Below are 26,892 nucleotides of genomic sequence, written 5' to 3' on the forward strand. Positions count from 1 at the left end.
TTCGGGCACTGGTATCACTACATCTCTTAATGAGGCTCACTGGGAAATACGGGCCTTAATGAAGGAGACACCTCTGGTACCTCTGGGTCAAAACACTCATGGTGTCCCCTCTAAGATCTGGTGAAACAGCACCATTTTACATGAATTTTATGAACAAGAAACATGGGACAGTACATCCTGGGCCTGCCTGGAGACAGATAGGTCCACATGTGGAAGAGCAGGAGCAGGGACATGGGAGGCAATGTGAGTAGAAAGGACAATAATGCCTGGCACAAGGCAGGTATAACCTCCGGGGGACAGGTTTCTTCTGCCCCCACTTGCTGTGAAGTGCTGTCCTCTCCCAAAAACACTCTTAGGCTACAAAATACAGATTGAAAAGAGAGGGAGCAGTGGAGAAGGTCCTTTCCCAGGAAGGACAAAGTCCAGGTTAGGGTTATCCAGAGAAAAGGAAAGATATTTTTATTTGTTTCAATCAGATTACGGCTGTTCCTAAGAAACTCCTGAGAGCCCATTGTTGTTATTCTGCATTTACCGTACATTCCCCAGGGAACATAATCTCCTTCTCCCATGAGACTGAGCTATTTGGGGTCCCCAAAATAACAAAGCTTTAGACAAAAATTGCAACTACATATCTTGGCAAAGCAGCAGGAATTCTCTCCGATTCAGGAGAGCAGGGGGGAGGCTCCAGAGCAGTTTCCACAGCACTGTAGCCCCGAGGAGCTCAGGAAGAGGAGCAGCTGCCCACAGACACCCACACAGGGGCCATTATGTGCCCAAAATAGCCATCCTCTCCAACAAGAGTGCAGGCTCAAAGGACAAATCCTATCTCCATTCCTATGAGGGTCATGGCCATTCAGTGATATTTATGAGCACAACTATTGAAGGCAAAGACAATCTCTGTTCTTTATCCATCAACAGGAAAAGACTCCAATGGCCTTGAGATGACAAGTACAGATTTATCCCTCCCTATAGTCTATAGGCTCAACTTCAAGTCTGTGCTTTTTTTGACCAGCCTGTAATGCCCAGTGCTGGGCTTTGAACCCAACCCGAGCTGTTTCTTTCAAGAAAGCAAAAGAAAAAGCAAAGCAAGAGGTAATATCTGTAATAAATATCTGTAACACAGAACCATCCAGAAAAAAAAAAAATATTGTTCCAAGTGTACCTTTTTTATTAATTCCATATAGTTTTATTAGAGTATAACAAACATTAAGTAACATACACTACACATATACTTATGTTAATATATTGAAAGAAATCAATATTTCTTTATTCTGCTTATTCTGTTGCAATAAAGGCAATACACAATTACAAAGCTCACACATATGTATTAGTAAAATCAACATTTCAATGTAACCATCCCAGTGAAATGAGATCATTCAACAAAGCTGAAATAAAATGTGTCAATACTATATTTTTTTTTCTGTAACACTTTATTGGCTTTATTATAATTTCATGAAGTGTTTCGGTTTTGATGAAGTGGTAGGTTTGGGGCTAGAAAAGTGTTCCCTTGGAAAATGTTGGACCTGGGAAGCCTTTTATGCCTTTCATTTCTCAATTTACACTAAGAGCACAGAGCTGGACAAATTAATACATTCAATCAACTTCTGATGCCTCCGATTCTCTGCTTTGCATGCAATTATCTGGTTAAAGGTAGCTCACCCTTGGGTCCTGACTCTCAGTTTTGTGTTAAGGGTTTCTCCTTGACCTGTGAGATCTTGGCTTCAAAAGCATCGCTCCCAGGTCTACCACAAGCCAGTAGATGGCAGGATTGACCCAGGGCTTCGCTTCCCTGTACACCATGAAGACTCCTAGCAAAATGCAGTCTTGGGTGTGTCTATCTCTGTTTCAGTTCAATACCCTCAGACAGCAGCTTTCCAGGGGAGAAATAATTCCTCCAGAAGTTACAAAGGAGGATTCAGAGACATCTCCATCCAAACAGCCAAGACTGATGGCACTTCACTGCTGAGGACGACAGTAAAAGAGCCCAGCTTCAAGGTGCGAATCATTGGGCTCACAGGAACCTTCTGATGGGGCCCTAAAGCTCCAAGCATCCTGATGTGCACCATATCTGACTTCCCCAGAGAAGGGAGAGCATTGGGCACCTCTATCTCACAGCCTCCATGGACCAGAACTACCAGGCTACCTTCAGGAGTCATGGACAAACAACCACCTTCATTACAAAAGTCTCCAGGACTACAGTCACTTCTAGTAGCACATAACTTCAGTAAATCAACACCAAGCAAGGACATTCTTTGAGTACCACAGTCAAGTAACTGGCCCTATTTGTTCTGGCTGTTTGTTCAAGGAAGTCACCTCAAGTCTGTGTTTTCCAAACAGAGAAGGTCTGCTGTTTTGCTAAAAAGAAATAAATATAAAAATCTCAAAAAACATTGGAAGAACTTTGTTTTATTTTTTGTTGTTGTTGTTGTTGTTTTTTAAGTCCTTTTGGCAAACAACAAGCCCAGTTGAACCTGAGCAGAGAGGACTTGTGCTGCAGTGAGCTTTGAGCATTTGCAGACAGTACATAAAAAATGGGAGCCCTTGTGACGTTAACATAGTGGTAGATGGCAGCAGCTGCCGTTGAAATACAGCCATTTCCAGGATGGAAGCACAGAAACCATTTTCTCATTAGCGTGCTCCAAAGTGGGCAGGTTTTGACCTAAGCTGTTCTCATTTTTCAGCAAAAACTGTTCCAGGATATTTTATGCTTGTACAGAGTGAAGCTGCCTCCCCTCAAAGCCTCCCCTCTTGTCAGAAAAAGTGAAGATCTGAGTTCTCTGCTGAGATTTCAATCTCTAATTCCCCAACCCAAGTAAGCACTTCAGGGCAGTCCCATCATGGCCCTCCAGCTCCAAATCAGGCATTTGGTTTAACAGCCTCCAGTTTTAATGCTCTGTAAATGCTGGGCTCTTACTATTTATTTCATTTGTATTATTAATGTTTTTAATTACTACGGTTGCACATTTTCAGGCCTTTCACTCCTGGGCTTTACAACAGCTGAGGTTCTCACATGATTTCAGGTGCTGGGGATTTGGGGGCAAAAAATATCTACAGTGGGACCAGGAAATGTGAGAACTGTTCATAAAATGCCTGGGATTAAAATATTGAATTACATCTCCTGCATTTGACAGGCTGCCATACCCTCTCCGTCTCTCCAATACACATATATCTTTCAGGGAGATCTTTGCCAGCTGTGTTTGAAAGGAAAAACTGCAAATATATCTTCTTCTATAGATGAAGTGTACAAGAATATACTGCACAAGGAGGGAAAGAGAAAACAAGAGTGAAAAGGGGGGAGAAAGGGGAAGAAAACAAACTTCTCCATATGCAATATGCTCATCATCTATAGGGTCAAGAACATGTGTGACCCATTGTGAACCTGGCAATGCCACTAATACAGCTTTGTATAGGGCAAGGAGCCTGCTGACCACACTTTCGCTAGCCCTTGCTCACTTGCATAACCAAGTCCCTGGCACAAGGAAACTCTGAAATACCAAGATAGGAAGGAATGGGCCATTGGAAGGAGTAACCAGGTCTCCCAAACTTTTTTTTTGTAGCTTTATCGCATGGGATTGTCCAGTGTGGCATCCTCGGGATAGACTTGTAAAGGCGCGAACATGCACGAGGACACAGCTATGCTGATGGCTTTTAAAACGAGCTCTTTGCTTGCAGTAGAGCTGTTGCAAGGATAATTAAGTCCAGAACCAACTTTATCAGGTAGCTAGAAAGAGAAGCTAAAACCCTGTTGCTGGAAAAGTAGAACATTGTGGGTGCTGTCTTGGTCTCACCTGATGGCATCCCCATCCCTCTGATCCACAGTAATCCCACAGGAACTTCACCACCTACTCACACCATGCAGCAAGGAACAAATTTACCCTGAAAACGAGGTTTCTAACCCTCTCAGGAAGAAGGCTTAGGCACAGAGAAGCTAGGGAATAGTAATTACAAGACTTTTGCTGGCTTCTTCCCTGGCTTGCCCTGTGCTACCTAATGTGCATAGCAGAGGGCCGGACTCTGGGTCACAGTGGACATTGAGCCCTGTGGTCCCAGCAGGATTAAGCCCTGCTGACCCTGGCAGATGACAGAGGATGAGATAACCAGAGGAAGGCACATCTCAAGCCCAATGAGATAATGGAGCATGGTGCATTCTTACCAGACTCATCACCTAATTGCGGGTCATGTCACGATGACCAGTAACTCCCGTTCTAAATGCCGTCATTAGCATCTATGTCACTTTAATTAAAAGATGGGGAGAAGGAAGAGGAAAGAACATGATAATGCATTTGCTGCTAGATGTCTGTAGAACTGCGCACATATTTCATTGAAAAGAAGCTGCTCATTAGTGATTTAAGTGGGGACAATGGTATGATTCTCAAGGTCAGGCTGGATGGGGCCTTGGCCAACCTGATCTACTAAGTGGCATCCCTGGCTACAGCAGAGGGTTGGAATTAGGTGATCTTTAAGGTCCCTTCCAACCCAGGCCATTCCATGATCCTGATTCCATACTTGAACAGCACGTGCTGTTTGGGAGCTTGTTTTTTGGACACGAAACGGGAGAAACATACGAAGGAGGGGAGGAGGGCAAGGTTGAAAAGTGGCAATGCTACACCCAACTTTTGCTGCTAGAAAATAAAAAAAAAATAAAAAAAAAATAAAAAAAAAAAAAGCCCATTGCACCTCTGATTGACCTGTGGAAGTGACAGCGAGTTTTTACCTAAGTTTATGGTCAATTTTGGCTTTTTTGGAGTCTAGTAGGTAGGAAAAGATAATCATAAACCAGCACAATGCAGAGGCAGCAGGAGGACACATCTCCCCCAGGAGAGCCGAGAGCTTCCAGAAGCAACGCTGTTGAGACACCTGGGAAGATCCTGGGATCTGGAGGACAGCAGGAATGGCAGGTTTGGCAGTGAAGTCACCTTCCGTAGTCCTTACACACACCATCAGCCCATCCACTGGTTGCAGGTTGAAATTAAATATCTGACCTCTTTGCCTCAGACTTGACCAGATTTTGCAAACAGACCTGTTGCCCTGGATCATTTTAGGTGTTGCAGTTTTCTCCATTATCACCATCCCAAGTCTGTAAGCTGGGAAATCGAGGCACCAAGTCTCTGTAACAGGCAGACTAATTTGTACAGGTCCTGTTCCCAGTGTTAGGAGCAACGGGGTTGACTCAGAACCACGGCTGGCACTTGTCACTAAAATGCACCTGGAAAAGGCGATGCTTGAGAGATGTGAAAGGAGCTGCCCATGGGGTGTTTTATCAGAAAGGTGAGGGACAGGGAGAAGGTGAGCTTGCTGCTCAGAGATGAACTGCTGAGATGGAGTACTCAAAAGCCACTCGATAGGGTAAGAGGCCCTCGTGCTGTGCAAAATATTTGTATTTTCTGTAACAGTGTTCCTAATCTCTCTGGTGGCACCAAGGAAAAACACACAGCACACGTCCCAGCTCAGGTAACAACAGGAGCATGTTTATTCAGGTCTGGCACTTACAGAGCTCAGAGGGACAAGGTACACGTTATTTGTTTTCCAGAAAAAGGCAGCCCAGGGTTGGAAGAAATTTATAAAAAGAGACTCCAGCTGCAGGGGCCAGGAATGTGTCTCCCTTGGGGTCATGCATTCCCCGTGCCTGGGCCACCCTCGTGTTGGGGCACGCTGGTGCCAGGCATCTCCATGGAGGCAGGACCATCTGAACGCTTGACGGAACGGTGTCTGGGGGCAATCGTTTCGTGGTGAGTCCCAACCTTGATTTAAGCAACCTTAGAAACTGGGGGAAACAGGTAAAAAAGCAGAAACCCTTCCGAAACAATCCACCGGGAGGTGCAAGAGTGCAGCGGGGTAGGTCCGAAGGAGGAGGAGGAGAACGGTTGGGCCCAACCGCCCAGGTCTCTGATGCTGGAAGAGCATAAAGTCTGGGAAACGACCACCGCGGAGGCCTGCTGAGAAGTAGAGGATCTCCTTGTGGGCAGCGATAGAGAAAATATTGGCTAATGAGACCCGCGGCAGCCCGTGGAAGACGGGGCACCACATTGCAGAGGTGGGCTCGCCGGGGGTGCCCCCACCGTCCCCAGGGCACCGGCTCTTCCTCGGCCAGCCCCATCACTCACGAGCCCTGAGGATGTAGAAGAAGCTGACCAGGATGCCCAAGGCCAGGACGGTGTAGCTGGCTTTCACGCTGCTGGAGCCGCTGATGTTGCAGAGGAAGGAGTCGCAGCAGTAAACGGAGGCAGCCGCTATGCCAACGTTAATCCCGGCACTGGGGCAAATGGGAGAGCATCCTTTGGAGATGGACTGGCCGGACTTGCCACCTGAATTTCAGTGGGGAAGGGGAGAGGAAGAAAAACAGAAAGCAGATGGGTTTAAAACCTTTCAGCCTTTTGATCTGTTCTGCAGAGGAAACAACAGCACCAAAAAAGCTAGAGCGTCACATGCAGCACAGAGAGGATGTAGCACTTCTCGTCAACTTCAGCCAGCCCACACACTTCGAGAAACACCCCCACCTACTTTCCACACTGCCCCTAGAGACCGTACAACCCAGGGACAGCCCTTCCAGGCTGCTGGCCAAAATTTGTCTGCCACAGCTCCAGTGGAGAATGTCAAAAATCCCACTTCAAGCTTGACCCTGGGGCTCCTCAAGTGAAGTGGGGAAAGCCAGAGAGGGACTCGTGAGTGAACGCCGCGTTACGAGCTCAGCTGCGAGCGAGGCGCAGCTCGCATTTAGCAGCGAGCTCAAGAAATAGGAAGCCATTAGCACTGTGTGCTAAGATGACAGGTTTATAAAAGCTCCTGGCCTCCATTTGTGCATGCACAAGCCGCCCACATTATGGGCTCTGCAACTCGGGCATGCAACACTCTTCCCTCCTGAGTGTTGGAAGGAGAGGCTGAGGGAGAGCAGGGCAAGCCAGGGTGGGATGCGAGCTCTGCACTGCCACCAGGAGACCTGCCAGAGCAGGCTGCTTCTCTGGGAGATCCCCCGGAGCTTTCTTGGTGCTTTTTTTTCTTCTGTGAAAAGCAGGCATTTAGGGAGGGAAGCTGCAAGTTCCTGGCAATCCCACCATGCCTACAGAGGGCAAAAAATCACAGGCAGGACCCAGAGACAAACAACACAAGCTAGCACAGAGCAAAAGCAGGAAGAGTAACCCTGTACCTTTCCTGCAGAGGAAGCCTGCAACACCCTCAACCTCGACCCTTTCACCAGCAACCTCCTCTCTCCACCCCTAAGTTCCCCTCGGACTCCTGGCATCAGTGCAGACACGTGGGCTTTAATGTGACTTGGTTTGGCAGCACATCTCTCACAAAATGCCTTTAGGGTGGTCCAATACAGCTGCCACACAGAACTTTCTCCTTTCTCCAGCCAAAGGAAGGAAAACCTTCACGCACTTCCCCATGTAATCCCGGAGAGCAGCTAGGAAGACTCACCAAGTCCCACTCCGACGTACGTTGTCACACAGTAGTTTTCATTCTCCCCGCACGTGACAGGCTTCAGGCAGCCCCAGTTGGAGGATGCATCCGAGCAGGAAAAGCAGACGAGTGTGTGGGCTGCAAGAGAAAGGCACAGCTCAGTTAGGGACTGGTGGGGAGACATCACTGCTCAGAGGTCCCCACCTCCAGCACACAGCACTCACGGCATCCAGCCACAGGCCATACTTGCTGTTCAGGCTGCGTCAATCTGTGATAGCCTTTTTGCCCCCCAAATTTGTCAGAGGGTTCAAGCACAAGGGATAAATATTAAGGTTTCGGTTGGGTTAACTGCCAGCTAAAGCCTCAATGCAACTGCGGGTCAGCCTGGTGCTTCACGGCATGCTCTTATTTGCACCAAAAGCTGGTCCAAGCAGTGGCTGCCAACCCGAAAGCAGGTTCAAGCTTGCAGGTTGTATACTGAGATTTGGGCTTATTCACCTCTGCTACCCTGGACACCAATGGGAACTGCTCCAGGTGTGACTACAGGTTCGAGCTTTTCGTGGCCTGCCTTTGGCAGCAGGGCACAAAGCTTAGGCTACACTTGAGCTAACATACATGGTAGAAACGATTTCCCAGCCAAAGCAAGCCCAGCGCTGCAGCAAGACCTGCAAGGACTTGTAGTGCCCCATTACCCTGAGAGTCACAGCACTATGAAAGCATGCTGCTTTCAACCAACCTTTCTAATGTGGAGCAGAGGAAGAGCAGAGAAGCACGACTTCCTACAGGGCAGGTTCCCCAATGTGGTCAACCCTGCACCAGCAGGATGGATTGCACCAACTAGTTCCCATCCCACATCCAAGGAAGGGGAAAGATTGGGAAATGGCATTCAGCGGAGGGAAACGGTCGCAGAAACTGCCTGGACTAGTGACTCAGCATGGACGTGTGTATTTGGCAGTGAATGGATGATCTTCTCTGTATTTTACATATTAAGAACTTCACATCCACACTGCAATTGTTGACCTACATATGCAGACAGATCGGGGCCATTCCCAACACTTGACGGGCTCTGATTTTGGAGCCCTCTGCAAACCTTGCAGTGAGGCCCTGCCTTTCTCTTCTGTGTTTATAGGACCCAAAATGGAGGGGAAGCAAAGTCAGGATGGGAAGCGCAAGGCTGCCTCATTCCTGCTCCTACCCCTTCCAACCCCAGGACAAACAGATTTTCCCAAGGAGGTGATGCTGGAGAAGCCCTGATAGCGCTTGCTAAGGCTTGGCAGTCCCTGCTGTGGTGTATTTTGAAGAGCAAGTTGGATAAATATTAATAACAGCTGTCCTGCTCCGCCACAGGCCTGCCTGACCTCTTGAGGTCCTTCTCAATCCTGCTTCTCTCAGAAAAATATAAAAAAGCCCTTTACAGGAAAATTGGAAAAAAATAACAATTGTGCTCAGAAGAATGACTTTTGAGCAGCCACGGCCAAGGCAAGGGATGAAAACAAAAACATAATAGCATATCTCATGAAAACATATTAAAGCTGGTTAGTGGGAGGTCCTGAATGTCACGCCAGAGCAGCCGGCTGACTCTGGAGACAAAGCCAACACCACAACCCCCTAGCAAGAATTTCTTGGTCTGTCTCATACAGCCTTCCATGATCATCAGTCTGCCAACGATCCTTGCAACAAAGCAGAGTTACCTGAGCATGCCAGCACGGCAGCCACAACCTACACAGTGCAGCCAGGATTACAGGGCCACCGGTTGAGTCAAAGGCCTCAGGTGAGATTCGTCAGTGGACGTTGCCCCTGGGAGAGGGGAGGAGGAGGGAGCCAACCACTGCATCTGCAGGCTGTTGTCATCCCTTGCTGAAACCTCAAAGCATTTCTATGCGTGGTATTTTTTGATCTCGTTGGCCAAAACTCAGCTGCAAACTCAGGCTGAGACCTTGAAGAGAAGCCTGGCTCTCTCCCTTTCCCCTCTTCCCCATGTCTTTGCTCTCAAGTCTCAGGTGACCTGTCCCAAACCCTTCCCCTTGCAACCACCCTGATGGCAAACTGAGGCCCAAGGAGGCAAAGTGACTCATCCCACCTCAGGGGAATCATCTGCAAGCAGGAATGAAGTGGATTATAGGCTTCCCATGGACATTATGGCAGCACATGTGTCCCCGTATGTATTTGCTCACCATGCTGAATGCACAAGTTGAGCGGTGCAGTGCTAATACATTAAGCCTTAAAGATTTCAAATGTGAACACATCTGAAATATTTGTATATGCAAACAAAAACGCCTCTAGGCATGACACTTTCTACTGCTAAATCTATATTCTTAACACGCTGTCCTGTCTACACCCTGTCCTTTTTCACACCTATTACTCCTTGCCTTAATGTAGACTAAATATTTCCGGGATGGGTGAGCCCTTTGGTATAGTTTAGGAGAGGAACCATTCAGTTTTAACTCCTGCTGCTTTCTGCTTAAGCAAAACAGATAACTAAAGGACCCACTGCAGAGTGAAGAGAGCAAGCAGGCTGCGTGCCTTAGACAGAAGGCACAAGAGGGGAGCAGAATTATTTTACGCAGCTGGAGACAGAGCTAAGAGTTGGAGCTCAAGGCTGAAAAAAAAAAAAAAAAAAAAAAAAAAAAAAGCCTAAGTCTGAACAATGCATAAGAAAAGCCTCATTTTCGCCAACTAGAAAAGGCAGTTTTCTTCAATGTGAAGAATGTATGTGTTTATTTGTTTGCTGTTCAGCTCTTTGCAGGAACAAAGGGCTTCCAAGAGCAGATCATTTGGGGTAATTCCTCAGATAAGAGGTTGAATCCATTCTTGCAAAGAGCAATGCAGGAAAAAGGAAAAAAAAAAAAAAAAAGCCTTTAAGAGCTCGCTCCAAAGCTCAGCGGCCCCACTGAAAAATGCTGTTGCTTCAGCAGCAATTCCGTTCGGTCTCTATGTCAAATGTTCTTTCCTTTACATTGGTCTTAGACAAGATCCATATGCCAGATCTTCGGGGCACTTTGAACAGTGGGCAAAGCTTTTCTTAAAAAAAAAAACAAACAAAAAACTCCCTGCATATGCTGGAAGTGTTCGGGGAAAAGGCAACCTGGTTAAGAAACCCTTTTGCTTGGCTGAGAATTTACTCTTATGCTGCAAGGTGTTTTTTTGGGGGGAGGGGGAGAGCATTAACCCCATTCCTGCCTGGGCCTGGACTGCCCGGCTGGAACTGAGCACACACCAGCTGGGCTCTGATGGAGACCCAGATCTTGAACTGCCAGTTGCTTCGTGGACCCCATGGAGAGGGGGGCGCAAGAAGGGTAGAAAACAATTAGTTTCTTCTTATTGGTGTCCTCGGGAGGCAGGAAGGGTCTGTGTTCACTGAGCCAGAGTCTCAGACGACCAAGAACTCTCCCGTTTGCTCTTTGTTTGGCTTCTCCAAGCAGTGACATATGGAAACAATACAGGGTTTTGCATAGCCCCATGGAGTTTGGAAAGGCAGAAATGGAGTCATGGGGATTACGGACCTGTGACTTGGCCAACTTGCAGTTTAACACCCAGCAACAGGAAGCATATTCTCCCCAGCTTCAGTGGCAGCCCCAGGAGTGCTCCACAGGGCCCTTTCCCTTGGGGGTCACCTCCCCACACGCTGTTTACCCCAGGCTGTCCCTGTGGATGCTGGGGAACGGCAGAAGCCAGGGTCACAAGTGGTTCTACCCAGACTTTGCTCCATCTGCCATTGTCGGGGCTGGGCTCCATCTCCCCTCCACCCTTCTTCCCCTCGGCAGCATCTCAGCCCATTTCAGCGCCGTTATCCCGGCTCGCTGCACCGAAAGGGGGAGCGGAGCCATCCCTGGTCTTTGTTCGAGCTGCAACTGGGAAAAGCTCCAAAATATAGACGTACACAGCTGGAGACACACACCCATATAAATACATGCACGGAAGCCCCAAAGTTCCTGCTGCAAGGGGGACACTGCCGAGCGGCAGGTCTTGGGAAGACCCCCACCACCCCAAACCTCCGCCAACCCCCAGCACGGCTCAGTCCTGCCCCCCCCAGCCCTTCCGCAACCCTCACCCCACCTCCCGCATTCTTCCAACTTCCAGAGCACCCATTGCAAGACGCAGCATCTCCCCCACAGCATCCCCCCCTCGCAATAATTTCCCCCCCAACCGGGGGCTGGGCAAAAAAAAAAATAATATATATATATATATATAAAAAAAAAAGAGGTGGGAGGAGGGGAGAAGCAGCCCCCACCTCTTACCTCTCTCCACGCACAGCACCGCAGCCAACGCGGCGAGCAGGAGCGCCTTCATGGTGCGGCGGTGGGGCCGGCGAGCTGCGCAGGGAGATGGGCTGCGCGCAAGGCTGGCGGCAGGGCTGGGCGGCGGAGGCGGGGGAAGGACCCCAGCTCCTCCCAGCGGGCCGCCCCTGCGCCCGGCACCGCCTTCCCCCTCCTGGTCTCCGGCCGCGCCAGGTTTCGTTTCCCCGATCCGGAGAACCGGAGCGGGGAAAGCGTCGTGTCCTGTCGTCCTCTCACCCACCCCAACCAACCAAACCCCCGCGGGTGCGGCTTTTTATGCCCTTTTTATGCACTCTGGGTGACCGTTAGCAGTGCGGGTGGAGAGGTAGTTATGCTTTGGTCCTGCAGTTCGCTGCTTTCCCTTCAAGGATTTTTCCTCCCCGCTTTCCGGTCGCCTCTGTTTCCGTGGGGGAAGAGCCGTCAGCTGGAGGACCCCCCCCCGCATGCGGGGCCTCACCCGTGCACAACGTGCTTCATGAGCAGCCCCCCCCCCGCATCCACAACTCTGCATGCAGGAGGACCTACTGCATTGGCCTCAAGTTGCACCAGGGGGTGTTTATGTTGGAAATTAAGAGACATTTATTTTCAGAAAGAGCAGTCAGACATCGGAACAGGTTACCCAGGGAGGTAGTGGAGTCCCTAGGGGTGTTTAAGGTAAGGTTGGACATAGTGTTTAGGGATGTGATTTAGTGGGTGACATTGGTAGTAGCTGATGATTGCACCAGATGATCTTGACGGTCTTTTCCAGCTTTAATGATTACATGATTTATGCCCCTGTACATGCACAGATCTCCTGTGTGCACACACACCTGACACATCCACAACTGCCTCGTGTGCATATTTACCATGTGTGTGGAAATCCCTGTGTGCAGGACTCCCTTCGTACATGGAACACTGCATACACAAACTTGTACGTACACTAGACCCCTGCATACATGATGCCTCCTCTTCATTTACAGACCTGCTGCATGCAAAGCCCTCTGCATGCAAGTAGGTAACCAACTTCCTGACCTGTTTACTGGAGTCCAAACGTGATTAGACATAGAGGGCTGGAAAGTTTGAAGGTGCAGAGCCCAGTAGCAGGAGTGGCGTGGGATGACCTGGGATGCTTGACAGGATGGATCTTCAAAGCATGCGGTGGTCTACCAGAAAGCTTGTCAGGAGCAACCCAGGATCGGCTGAGCAAATTCGGATTTTTTTAGAAAATTTTCAAAAATAGCAAAGCCCTTCAGAAAATGAGCCGGACAGAGAGTACTGGGGGAGGGAGCTTGTGAAGTTGGCTGCTGAGGGAGCCTGGGAATGCAAGTTTGACAAACTGTATACCACAGATGGGTTTAATTCTGCAGAATCAGCATTCCCTGGCAAATGCGCCTGTCGGAAGAAATTCCACCTCCCATGTTTTCAGAGTGCATTCAGAAACCTCTACTTGGAAACCAAATCCATGCCTGCAAGCTCCCACTTCCCCCATCTCTCTTAAGACTCATTTTTAATTCTCATTGCCAGTTATTCTAGCAGGAACTGACTGAGAGTGGTGCTTTTCTGTGGTCTAATACCTTCCACTGAAATAGGCAGCTGGGACTGTTTCATTCTCTGGTTTGCAACTCAAATGCCAAAAATCTGGGAAGTTTCAACTTTGCGGTAGCCTGAGTAACTGTAATTCAGCCTGTCTGTGCACCATCATTCAGATAAGCTCACAAGATGTCTGTGTCACAGAGTGCCCAACAACCGAGTTCAACTTTTGTCTGTAAGAGTCAATCTGGCTTTTTGTGGTGCACATGAGAGTAACTTCATGGCATGTCATCATGTGCAGCATCAAAGGTTTAATTTCTGGGTGTCAGGAAGGCATAGCATGCTTTTTTCTGCTCCCCTGTTCCTTTGGTGTCTTGTAGGCTCCCACCCATTCCCAGCAGACATGGACAAAGGCCTACAACTTTCTAGTTTTCTTCCTCCCCAAACCCCAAATCTAGCATTAGCAGTTCCACTGCTTCATGGATAGGATCCTGTCTACTTCTGGGAAGGAAGAGAGAGGACCTCAGAGTGACAGGACACAACTCATCACGGGATCTGTAGTCATCCTGGTAATACTGAAATGTCTGGGCAGGGGCAACAATAATTACAGGCTACTTACAAGTGGAGCAGGTGGGCAGAGTGCCTAGGGACCAGTTTGCTGTGGTAGATGGCATGGGAGATAAGAAAGGCAGCAGGAATTTGGCCTGTGCGAGGGAAAGGTGGGTGCAGGTAAAAAGATTTGTTCAAGGTAAAAGGAAACGGAGAGGTGGCTGGAACTGAAAACAAAGTGATGCTAGAGTAAACATTACATGGCTTGCTTGTGTGCTGGGGACAAATGGCTAGTTCTAAAATAAGGAAATTAAGATAATGGCAGCTCCCTTCACAGGTCAAGAGAGTGGGTTAGCAGGGATCAGTGCAGCAATTAAAACAGGAATTACTAGGTCTGCAAGGCTTCACTGCTGAACTGACGTTTTGGGAGTTTGAGTTTGAAATGTGGGCCTGCTAAAAGCTTGCTAAGCATCCGCATGCAGAGAGCTTCCTTCACCACCACTTTTCTGTTTCAGAGCTTGGGGGGAACTACCTGAACCTGGCCAGGGATGTGCACAAGAGGCTCTGTGAGGCACCTACACCCCAATGGAGTTTGCAAATGAGGTGTTTCCCCTGCTCAGTGGAGCAGAAGGGGCTTCACAGAGCAAATCTGATAAAGCCACTTTGCATAGATTCCACAGGAAGGGCACAACCTCCTTTCTTTTCACTAGTTACATCATTCTCTGCAGGTTAGGAGAAAAGCTCAGACTTCTGGGCTGCCAGAGAGAATAGGGGCTGCTCTGTGGAAGAGTCCCATCCCACCTGCCAAAGGTGTTAAACGCTGATATTGATTTAGTAGAGCAGAGGGCCAGGAGGACACAATTTGTTCTCTAGCCTGGCATTTAGGTCCCTTGCCTGGGAGAGCAGGAGACCAGGATCTTCATCCCTGCTGCAAGGTGTGTTTCCCCCAGACAGACAAACCTCTTTGCCCGGAGCAGTCTGCTGCAAGGTAGCATGGCATAAAACCTCTCTCTGCTCTAGGTGCTGCCACAGAAAATGGTGCTGGAGCCGTGACGCACCATCCCCAGGGCTTCCACTCACACCATCCAGCTCCACCTGATTGGGTTGATTTCATATCCCAGCCCCATCATCCCACCCCTGGATGTTTCTCCTCCTGAAACCCCTGTTGGCTGCTCCAGAACAGAGCTGCCCAGCAGATCTTCAGGCACATTCATCCAAGGGAGCTCCAGACACAAGATTTTTTGTTTGTTTCTTTCTTTGTTTGTTTTGCATTGGAGTCTCCTTGCCTACCGTCCTCTGTCACCTTGACACATCAATATCTTTGTTGTCCTTGTCACCATGCCACTTTTTCCTGCAGCCTGTGGGGACACACCTGAGACAGCAGTCAGCTGCTGAGGTTCCTGAAAAAGTGTGTGTGTAATCAGGTAGATCTGTGGGCTGTAGTATCTACTAGAATAAGACCTTCATCTGCTCACTCCAAGCACAACCTGCAGTCACAGTCAGGCTGTCGGATTTATGAACTTTCATTTCTGGTTGATATCAATATTTCGTATTTTTCCTTCTTTTCCAGAACTCTTAAGGTGAAGGTGGTCCCCTGGCTGCTGCATGCTGAATCGGTATCCGAGAAATCACTCTTACTAATTTGGGTCTGCATGACTCAGCCCTTGTCTTGCTTGTTTATTTAAGGCTTTTGACAGGAAACGAACTGTGAAGCTTAATACAGGGGTCAGGACTCAGGCAAAAAGTTAAGCTCTGGGTGCTGCTGTGATTTCTCCACTTTGCTGGGAGTCTGCTGGAGGATACGTCCCTGTCTGGAGTGACCAGACTGCCTCCAAAGAAAAGTTGCTCGAGAATTATGCCCTCCAGCATTATAAACTGACTCCCCTGCCCAAGCCTGAGCCTTTTGTCCTTGCCTGGACTGTGTGGTAGGGGTGCATTTCTCCAGCTGTGTCCTGAAAAGACCTTGTACCTTTACCATCAGTATTTTAACTCATCTCCTAGATGGCCACTGGACTTGAGTTGTGGCCTTGTCTCCAGTCCTATCTGCTATCAGGCCTTGGACCTGTGTAGTAGGTATACCCATCTCCAGTCCTATCTCCATCCTCTGGGTGAAATTTGGACCCATGCTGTGTAGCCTTCTTTCCATTCCTGGCTTCTTTTGAACCATCAGTGAGGTTCTGCAGCCCCCTGCAATGGTTCCTGTGCAGGGGGGGCCTCTTTTCTCCAAGCCAAGACCTAAAATGCCTGGTAGTTTGGGAGAGGGAAGAGGCATTCCAGACCCTTCCCATCCCATCTACCAAAAATGTGCCTCTTTAAACAAGCAATCTGGCAGGCTCCAGGGAGGCCACATGGACCACACTGACCCTGTAAACAAGGTGCTGGACTAGTGGACTTTTGCAGTAGAAATCCTAAATTTGGCACAAATGAAATACAAATGGATATGATGTGTCCATGTGTAAGCAACTAGAAGAAATGGCAGTGCAAGGGTTAAGCGGAAAGGCATGTGTTTTCTGCTCTAAGCATTCAGTATCTGATTTCATTCAAATGACGAAGACCAAGGAACTGACCTTACGTAAAAGAATGGAGAACAGGGTGTGAGCAATAAAACATCCAGATAAAGAAAGCAAATGAACTGGGAAATTCACAATTTTTTTGCCTAGAAGAGGCAAAATAAAAGGGAAAGTGAGCCAAAACAGCATCCTCCCCCCTAAAGGCCAACAAAGTCAAATCCAAAATCAGTTTGTTGTGCTCTGCCAAGAACCTCAGAGGCATGATGAGCACTTCATAGCTGTCATCTCTTGTCTAAGTGTGGCATAGGGATAACGTTGGCCAGATCACCCAGGCACACACGTGTGAGAAACCTAAATCTCTAAGAATAAGTGTAAGAAGGCAAAATCAACTTTCTTAGAGATTTTGTATGATTTTTTTTTTCCTCCCAGAAAATATTGCACTGAGTTTTATTGCACTGTAGATGACGGCAAGGAGTTTCTTGTTCCCGGGAGCAGAGTCTGCAGGTTATCTAATCGCTGATTGCATCTGGTGCTGGAGCAGGCCCTGGAGCCAGGGGCAGGTCCCATGTGAGCTGTTGTGAGCACCAGGCACAGTGCCAGTGCCTGCTTCCTGGCCCTGCTGCACCAGGACTGATCCCCCGGCCATGCATGATGAACCCCATCATGCACGGTGAGGGTGCTTTGCATGGCGTTTAGGGATTTTCTTGGATGAAATAAGGAGAAAACCCTGCATCACTCACGTTATGCAGAGCTCTCTCCACTCGTTGGCTCAGCACATCTAAAGCTTGTACTGCTGACTGAGATCCTGGGAAGCCTGGAGGTATTCTGGGGGGTTGAACACATTTTGGAATGAGGTTCCTACATGATATCAGTGGAAGAGGATCTTTGTGTCATGTTTGGTGTTAGGCATTGGTGTATAAAAGTCAAGCCTGAACAGCACAGTTATGCTGTAATGAAGGAAAGGTGGCCAGCAACCTCAGCATCTCCATGGCAATGATAGAAGGGGGATGGAGGGGGCCAGGAAAGGCAAACGAGTTCATTCTCTATCCCCAGTTCACTCTCCATCCCTATCTCCCCACTAATGATATGTTGAGGACAATATTTTCCATCGTGCTTTGATGCACCTGGATAATGATGCTCAAGCTGCTGATGCTGGAGGCAGTTCTCCCAGCAATTGACTCTAGCTCTTCACCATTCCTTAGATGTGAAGAACTTTTCTGATCCTATCTACAAGGTCCTTTTGTGGCCATGTGAACCAATCCTAGAGCAAAACCGGGGAGAAGGCAGCAGTCCGGGTGGAAGGATCTCATCTCATCACACTCCCATTTATGCTTCCCAGTGTGAAGTATGCAACTTTTCAATGGACTGCAGAATTCCATCAGGGCCTTTTTCTTTTTCTGTCCCAGTTCCTCCCCTCCCAGTTTGACATTTGTTAAACTTGTGATCTCTTATAGCACCCATTACTACTTCTTTATTTTTGCTAAATTGCTGCAAGGGATATTTCCTCATCCTGTATTTGTGCAGATAACGGGTCTGCACTAACTGCAGAGCTTTGTGTTATCCTTACCAAACTGCATCCTCTTTCTCAGACCGTCACTTACATTTACCAGAGTGGCCCAGAATTCTCTGACTTGCAGATTTTACCAGTTTGTTGCCTGCAAGCTCATTCAACATATTCTCTAATCCATCATTTGAACTCTTAATTACAATATTGCATCATACCAGAGCCATGGCAAGCTGCAGAGAACCCTGTTTGATAGATCCTTTTGCTTTGACAGCAAAGCCATTGACAGTTATTTGCTTGTGACTTTAGCTAGACTGCATTTTCTTAGTTTGCTGCCATGTGATACAGTGCCAAAAGCTTTATTAACGCTGAGGTATGTGACAGATACCATTTTTACCCTAACTACAGATTTTGCCACCTTGCCACAGGTGGGAATAACACCCATCTGTCACAAGGCTCTTGCTGTTTGTTCCCTTCTCCTTGATAGCCCCTGCAGCATTACAAATGGTTTAGTGATTTATTTCAGGTATTTTTTCCCAAGACTGGGGCCTGGGCTGACTGCTCTGTATTTGCCCAGTCTCCCCTATCCCCTCTATGACAGTGGGTGCTGTGTTTGGCAGTATCCAGTCTTCTGAAATCCCCAGATTTTCCTCTTGTAAAGACACAGGAACAGGTAAAACAGGCTGGGTTTGGTTGCTGTGATGCCAAAGATTAATTTTCCCACTGCCTCTGCGCCTGGTCACCACTTAGCCTGGCTAATATCCCTTACTGCTGTGCATATTCATACTGGAAAAGCCACCTTTCCTTTGCTCAGACCTGTGGCTTGCTTCCTTTTAATGTTCTGGGTTTTGATGTGTTCGCTAGCTCAGCTGTGTTGATCTTAGGAACACGAGCAGCAGCAAAACGTCTCCGTGTTAGATGTGGTTGGTGTCTCCACCTGCCTCCCCTGCACTGCGCACGTACTGCAGGCTGCAAGAGAAAACATCTCTGAGTCTGGGTGTGGAACTCAAAGTTGTTGGGGTTGCAGAGCAGATCCTGTGCTAAAGGAGCGCCTCGAAGCACCGTCTAGATGTCTGCTCCCAGAAAGTTGCAGCTAATCCTGCAGCTAATCCTTTTCCCTCTTTGTTTCTCTCAAAAAGTTTCTGTGATTTCCCACTCAGAGCATCAGCTTTAACAAAGTTCCTTCATAAATCCTACCCATGTGCTCACTGGTTTTGACTTTGGCTTCTCATTCACAGCTGTGGGCTTTCAGTCCAGGAGCTGCATGGGTGCTGGTGTGTCTGGTAGAGCAACTGGTAAATCCTTTTAAACACATGGAAAACCTGGAGGCACTTCACCTGCGGAGGTTTAATCAGCATAATCCTGGTAAGATCAGGTGCTCTGGCAACCAGAAATTTCAGGAAAGAAGGGGGTTTCCTCTAAATTTGTAGATAGGGAGACCTCAAAACTCCTCTGACCCTTTTATTCTGCTGGAGCATCCGTTTGGGTGCTGTCAACAGGAAGCACTGAAGCCGGTGTGGCGAAGAGGAAGGGAAGGCAGCTGGGGCCTGCAAGGGGACACGTAGCGATAAATGCAGAAATCTGCTGGCAGGAGAAAGTCCCTGTAAGCAGAACCAAGCAGTTCCTTTAAAGAGTGTCTGCTTATCAGCTTGATCCCAGCACAGAAGTGGAAGACCACAAAGGGGAGTCCTCAGTAACAGCTGGTGGGTTTTAAGAAGCCCACCTTGCCCTCCAGACCCTGCAGCACTGCTGCTGTGGCAGATACCTGGCTAAGGTTTGCTCTCCCTCCTGCCCATCCTGGTGCCCTGCACGCTGCCAGCCCCAGGGGACTTCTCAGCCCTTGACTCTTCCCTCCCTGCCATCTGACCTCACCCATGAGCTCTTTGATTTTTCACGTGCAGTGAAACTGGTTGAGGTATAAATTGCTCCGTCTGCTTCCCTTTTCCTGCGCCAACTTGCCTGGCGGTAAAGGCAGTAATGGCTCTGGCCCTGAGCCCAACTTTCCTGGAGTTTTTTGCAAGCACCCAATATACTGCAGGGCCTATGGGAAGAAGGGACTTCCCTCTGCTTGGGGTTTTATTGATGTACATGTTCGTGGCATCGGGATGCAGTGCGGCCACCACAGCCCATACCACAGCTGCCGGCCCCTTCCCTTAGCGGCTGGGCATCTCCTCCTTCCTCTCCATTTAAAAGTTTTTCCCTTCCCATTTCTCCCTCATAGCTTTCCTTCCGTTTTGTGGTTGACTTCAGCAAAAGAAACTTAACAGCAAATTTTTGTTTGTCCCTCTCGACATCTGTTTTTCATCCCTGGGCTGGTCTCACCAGTATGCTCAGATCTATGGGTGCCAGTAGATCTACAGGTGCCATCATGGGAAAATAGTTGCTTCATAATCCTGACAGCATAAAACATCTCAGAAATGTGTATCCTTCCCAAAATGTGCAACCAAAACATGGCAGACTTTCAAGACGATGCTTTAGACAAACCAAAGGTCTCATTTAGCTACCAAGTACATCTCAAAAAAAAAACAAAACAAAACAACAAAAAAAAAAACTACTAACCACAAAACAAAGGCCTTGAATTGTTTGGACAAGTTCTAGTTTCCCCTAGAACACAGCTGAGCTAGTGGCACTGCCAATTCTTCTCCTTTTTATTTTTATTTTTTCAGAGAAGCAGCAGGGGCTATGACCAGGAAGCTCTGGGCTGTTTATGATAGTATTTGGCTGCCTGCCCTTCTTCTTCTCTGTAGACACCCCCAGGCCTCCTCTACAGAGAGTTTCTGTCTCCCCTCAGCTGCAGCTCTTGCTGGGAGAGGAGGGAGCAGAGAGCCTGGAGTGCAAAACCGAACAAAGCCCAGCACAATCAATCATTTCTGTGCCAGGAACATGGTTTTGTAGAAACCATCGCATGATCTCTACATGACTGGGGTTTGGCAACAGCTCTCAGGTTGGTTTGGCCCTGCAAAAAAAAAAAAAAAAGAAAAAAAAAGAGGGAAATAGATATGGAGACATCTCCTTTTCCAGATGGACCCCATCCATGCCACCCCCTTCCCTCCTCCCTCTGTCTCCCCGCTACCAGACATTGCGTTTCCTCTCTCAGCCACATTTGTTCCTCTCTGCCTTTTCCCCAAACCCTGCTGACGAGTCAGAGCTGGGAGACGAAGAATGCTCATTTCAAAAGTGATACACTTACAAGAGCAAAGATCCAGGGGAGCCAGAAATCGTTGCCCACTGAGGCTGGAGGAATGTCCAAAATTCTTCCAGAAATACATTTTACCCCTCTTTATTTGTTTACGAGCTGCTTGACCGACGTGAGATAATCAACCTACTGTGGCCAGAAGAAGATGCTGAATGTCCCCTCAGTGCTGGCCTAACTATCAGGCTATTACCCGTGTTTCAGGCCGGGTGGGTTGTTATTCCATGCAGTGCTCAGAAACTCGAAGTGACAAAAATATGTCTTCAAGGACCTCTTCAGAGCAGTAATGATGTGAAGCCTGAACGTGTCAAAAGGGCTATCTTTTATGTGTTTCCTTGAGTGACTTGAATGTCTGGGGACACTTAAGATTCAAGTAAGCTTAGGAAATCAATGAGAGTTCAGCACCTACCTTATTTAGACTCTCAAAAATCGCAAGGGAAGTTCGTCTGCAAAGTACAACTCTTGAGAGCAGTAATTATCCCAGAGCTACACACTTTTATTTCAGACAACAAGGCCATTGCGGGGAGCTTTTCCTAACCCATCACAGTCCACATACAAAGATGTAAGTGATACTGGCCAGGACACCCAGGGACATCACTCCGTAGCTGCTTCGCTTGCTGCTGACTCCATTCACATTGCATAATGGTTTCTCACAGCAAGAAATCCTTTGAGAGGCTTGGTTTTGTTGCTGACTTGCTGCTGGGCACGTTGGGGAGCACATCTTAGAGATGACATACTTAGGCTTGTTGGGCTCTAATGAAGGGGGAAAAAGAAAGAAGGTCAAATGTAAGAATCGTTGTTCTCACATTTCTAAGTGTAAGGTGTTCTAAATCTGCACTGGTGAACAAAAAAAAAAAGCCAGGGAACAGTGCCCAAGGCAAATATGTCTTTGGTTCTGGACTAGCAGCAGTCTGGCTATGTACACACTGCTGCAACATGATACTGGTCCTCCTGGGGCTCCATGGTACATCTGTCCCAGGTGAAGTTATCCTGTGTGGGTGGCTTTCAGATCAGGTTGCCCAAAGCAATGTTCAGGTGGGATCGCTGCCCACCAGGATGGTTCTCCTGCAGTGGAAAACCTTGTGGGTGTATTTTATGGGAACACATGGAGGTGCTTGAAGGTGCAGAACCTCAAAGGCAAACCTGAAGGGTGGTGCATGGCAGAGGGAGTCAGCTGTGAAGCAGTTTTCTCCAAACCTTTTTGAAAACCAACCCTGGGAGTGAATATTGCCATGGCAAGAGCTAGCTGGAGAGGTCACAGCAAAGCCTGGGGGAGAAAACCATGAAGCAGTGCATGCAGCCCCAGGCTGGAGTTCACTCCCTGGTGTTGCTATACGTAGCATCAGCATTGCCCCAACTCCTGGTAATAATATCAAATATTTAGTGATGCTGTAGTGATTGCAACAAGGAACAGGGTCAGTGTCTCCTAACAGTTGGTGACTGGGGTAATTGTTTGCTTACGTGAATTCCTGGGACTCCTGCTCTACAGCCCAAACAAAAGCATTGTTCAGAAACCTACTTGTTCCGATGTTGTCACGTATAGTCACACAATATTTCTCTTCCTTTGCACACATGGAAATGGTCAAACAGTTCTTGTTGGACTCCTGCTCTTGGCACACATAGCACATAAATGGATAAGCTGGAGGGACGACAAAAAAATAAATAAATAAAAAAAGAGCAAATTTCATGGTTTAGGAACTACAATACCTGCAAACCAAATATCTACATTTTCCTCGTTATAGCCTGATGAATGCTTGTGTGTGAATGACCAGTGACTTACTTTATTCCGTGACCCGTGGCAGCAATGTTAAATCCCTCTCTGTCTCATACGCCTCAGACTGCGAAGTATTATCGATCTGTTTGCAATCTCTGGCAGCAGTAGATGTGAGTGGAATTCAAGGATTTGGGGTCTTTTATGATGGAGATTATTGCTGAGCAATAGGTTCTCTGTCCTGTAACTCTGCCATGTGCATTGCCCATTAGTTCTCAGTCACTTTTCCTGCGCAAGGTGTACACGAGGCTCGCCAAGGAGAATGTGAGGATGACTGAGACCCACAGCATTTTGAGGAGGTGGGCAATGCAGGAGGTGGGAAAAGCATCTTGCTTGTCTTTTATCTGGCTGGGAGAGTGAGTACAGTCACAGATCTTTTCGTGAGGACCAACACCACCAGCTGAGCTGGCCTAACCTCAGTCCTAGGAAGTCTGGGGTGACTAGTCAGAAGCTCTGCTGAACTTCTGCATGCTGCTGTAAGGTGGAGAATAAATGGGAAGTCTTAACCAAAAGTGGGATTTAACTGGAAAATGCAGATTTGGTGGTATACTTCAGACGTCTGGAATACAGATACAGAAGATGATCTGCAGCAAGGTCAGACAATGATGAGCTGTCCTGTCTGTCAGGGATGCTCATCCTCGCCCTGAGATGCAGAAGGTGGTGGGATAGACCTCTGAAAAGGTTCTGGGAAGTGATGATACAAAGGAAGAGGAGCAGAAACAGGACTGTGTAGGAGAGAGGATCAGTTTCTTTAAAAACACAGTTATTTCTGGAAGGGGAATCAACGCAGAATGCTTGCCAAGTTCCTGGTAAGTCTGGGGAGGCTGTCAGTACAGAAAGGGCAGAAAGCAACGTTCCTGTGAGTGCAGTTTGGCCTGATAAGAAGTCAGCAGCAAAAATGTGGAAGGGCAACGTAGGTCAGAGAGAACATTAAATGAGAAGTCTGAGGGAAGGGAAGGGAAGGGAAGGGAAGGGAAGGGAAGGGAAGGGAAGGGAAGGGAAGGGAAGGGAAGGGAAGGGAAGGGAAGGGAAGGGAAGGGAAGGGAAGGGAAGGGAAGGGAAGGGAAGGGAAGGGAAGGGAAGGGAAGGGATTGGGCTGATGCTGAGATATATAATATATATATTTAATATATAATATTGTGTAGCTTTTTTTTTTCTTCATAATTAAGCTAGATGAATCTTCATATACAGGGTAAAACATGCTAGAATAGCATAAATTTTGGTTAAAATATAATAATGTTTTACCGAAATTGTTGACACATGCTTTCATGGTGTGCTTATGACCAAGCTCAGGAGACACAATCCAGTGAAAATGCAACAGAAAGGGGGCAAAGCCAGCCATTAAAATACACTCACAGCACAGCTCACAATGGTTATTGGTCAAAGCAATTTGAACAGTGCAGCTCATAAGGTTTTCCATGAGCTCTGCTGTGGGCTCAGTACTACACAATATCATCACTAGTAACATTAGGGAAGCAATAGAAGGATTACCTCAAATTTTTAGGTGATGCCAAGGAGAAATTAGCTGAAAAAGTACTGTAAGGAGAGTTCTAGGTGATTTTGACACATGGATGTAACAAATAAGTAAATAAATAAGGAAAGAATGGGTTCAGTTCAAAAAAGAGAAACAGATTGCACTAAAATAAAAACTGGCCACACAATAAAGGATGAGGAACAACAGGTTAGGGTACAATTAAGAACTGCAGTGTAAACAGCGGGAGCCAACAGTGTCACACTACAGAAATGAAAACAAATATCACTCAAGGGAACACAGGCAGCAACGTCATGTGCAAGATATGCAAAGTGCCCTTTCCACTCTGGCAAGACCTCATCTGAAACACCGATGTCCTAATCTGTATGCGACACTTCAAAAATATGCGAAGCACTTGGAGAGGGACCAGAGGAGAGGGAGAGGTGGTCAGAGACCTTGAAAACACAGCCTTGTAGAAAAGGTTGGAAGCATTTTGTTTGTTTAGTCAAAGTGAGATAATGCTGAGGAAAGACACGGTGACCTTCTTCAAGCAAGCAAAAAGAAACTGCAAAGAAGGTCGTAAACTGTTCTTCACAGCCTATGTTGAAAACACAAGAGAACTGTACAAAAAGAGAGGGGCGTTAGATATTTAGATTAACTCCCTAAAGGGAAAAGCGTCTGAGCAGTTCCAGGCTGTTCAGTCTTCTTTTTTGGAAATTTTCAAGGCCACATCAGACAAACATCTACCTGGTCTGGTTCAGCATTGGACCAGGGAAAAGGATCGTGACCTTTTAATATTTCTTCTGGACATATTTCTACACTGTCAAGTTCATGGTAGCAAATGACAACAGGCCCTGTTGGTGGGCTGCGACATCAAGAGTTTTGATCAAAAGTTGGCACAGAAATGGAATGGAGCCCCAGATACAAGAGAATAATCAAATAGTTCTGTCCAACACTGCCTTTGTCTCTGTACTAGACCAGAAAGTTGTGATCTTTTTATCTTGAATGTGAAAGACTTGAATTAGAACAACTAGCTGTCTCTGATCAAGACTGGGCTACAGAAAGCTGCTGTACAAAAAGCTGTCTTAATGTCCATTTGCAAGCTAATGCCAATATAAAATGTCATCAACCCACTAGAACAATAAGGTACACCATCATGAAATGCATCCTGGGTCTCTGTTAGCCTTCCACATTGTCCTATGTAATACTGAGGATGTTGCCCTTGATAATTACTCTCCTGTCTGCATTTTGTGTGATATCACTCAGGATAGCACTCTTTTCAGTTACATACCCTTTTCCCCACCCCAAAACTGACCAAAACGTGTGATCTTCCAGGCATGCTGCAGTGCCATCTGTCCAAAAACACGTGGGAGTAAGAGGTTGATACATCAGAGAGCAAGAATTAATTAAATGTCTTTCTCAACCCCTGCTAGATACGTATCATGGTTTCTGGGAAACCATCAGGTGTGGGGGAAATACTGGCAAACTGATCGTGCAAGTGGCATGTAGCAATACACGTGTATCAGTCCCAGAAGGAGGACACACATCTAGAATAACGCAGACTTTGCTTCGGAAGGAGGATGCCTTTAGCATGACATATGCATGCAAAAGTTCTTTCACCTCTGACTCTGATTTCACCTATAAAAATTCTCAGTGTTGCTTTTCCTAGGGAGCAAGACACACACCACACCACGCAGCTCGAAACAATGAAAGAAGCAGCTGTGAGGAGAAGTCTGTAAAACATGTAAAACCAATATGGGTAAAAAATATGTCTTGTTATGACTTCTGGCACTTTCAACGTGCATCATTGGGAAAGATCCCACAGACGACTGCATGTATATAACAGCATCTGGTGCAACACAGTTAGAGCTTTATCACTTGGTACCACCTGCTGGGTGGAAGAATTAACTTTATCAGGATCTTATTCCTGCAGCAAATAGAGAGCTCATTGTTAATCAAGGTATAGATGGAAATTGGCAGCCATGTGGCTGCAGTGTTGCAATACTGCAAAGCTGGTGATGGCCCCCCAACATAGAAAAATTCTATTTCTTCCTGCCACATAGAAAAATTAACGCCATCCTCTCTATAAGCCTTATTTTAATTAGTAACAGTATTAGAGGCTCACCTTGCTCCACGCACAGGACAGCAGCCAGCAAGGTGACAAGAACAGTCTTCATCTCCACCAGACGCTCTCCGCCAGACTGGGAAGGTGTTCGGAGGACAGGTTATATACCTTTGGAACAGCAGCAGTTTTACAGGTTCCAGATGTCTCGCGGGTGGACATGAAATCAACCCAAGGGTGTGTAATGTGCATGTGGGAGTTCTCCATGCTGGAGCCCATGGAACGGGATAGCACCTTGGGGAAAAGTCCCTTTAGCACCCCGTATATTGCTCTTCCAGTCTTATGAGTAATGGGAAATGAGGAGCTCTTCTCTCCTCTGGCTTCCTTCACTTCCTCCTATCTTTCTTCTCAAGGGAAGCAACAGCTGCACTGATGAAATAGTGGAGCCTGCAGGCACAGGGAAATAGTCCTCGCAGTGCATTTTTGTAATCCACTTAGATTGTCCATGCATGATGCACCAGGGCTCATACCGTTTTCTTTAATTATTCTGCAGAACCAGAAGGCCAGATTCTCAACTGGCCTATACTGATTTAGCTCCAATAACATCAATTTTACACTAAATGAAATTAGCTGATGTTTTTTTACACA

The 26,892-nt window shown here is 47.4% G+C and overlaps 2 protein-coding genes across 2 annotated transcripts; both read right to left on the reverse strand.

Moving 5' to 3' along the window:
- Positions 1 to 1,411: 1,411 nt before the first annotated feature.
- On the reverse strand, positions 1,412 to 11,748 carry LOC116485502 (lymphocyte antigen 6E). Its single transcript, XM_032180917.1, has 3 exons — positions 11,637 to 11,748; positions 7,417 to 7,536; positions 1,412 to 6,305 (listed from the first exon to the last, which is right to left on the reverse strand). The coding sequence occupies exons 1-3, from the start codon at positions 11,686 to 11,688 to the stop codon at positions 6,097 to 6,099; spliced, it is 381 nt and encodes a 126-aa protein (XP_032036808.1). The 5' UTR covers positions 11,689 to 11,748; the 3' UTR covers positions 1,412 to 6,096.
- A 9,733-nt stretch (positions 11,749 to 21,481) lies between these two features.
- LOC116485678 (lymphocyte antigen 6E-like) lies at positions 21,482 to 26,359 on the reverse strand. The gene is made up of 3 exons (XM_032181167.1): positions 26,308 to 26,359; positions 22,460 to 22,579; positions 21,482 to 21,693 (listed from the first exon to the last, which is right to left on the reverse strand). The coding sequence occupies exons 1-3, from the start codon at positions 26,357 to 26,359 to the stop codon at positions 21,482 to 21,484; spliced, it is 384 nt and encodes a 127-aa protein (XP_032037058.1).
- Positions 26,360 to 26,892: the final 533 nt, after the last annotated feature.

The sequence above is a fragment of the Aythya fuligula genome, chromosome 2 (genome assembly GCF_009819795.1).
Source record: "Aythya fuligula isolate bAytFul2 chromosome 2, bAytFul2.pri, whole genome shotgun sequence".
Lineage (NCBI taxonomy): Eukaryota > Metazoa > Chordata > Aves > Anseriformes > Anatidae > Aythya > Aythya fuligula.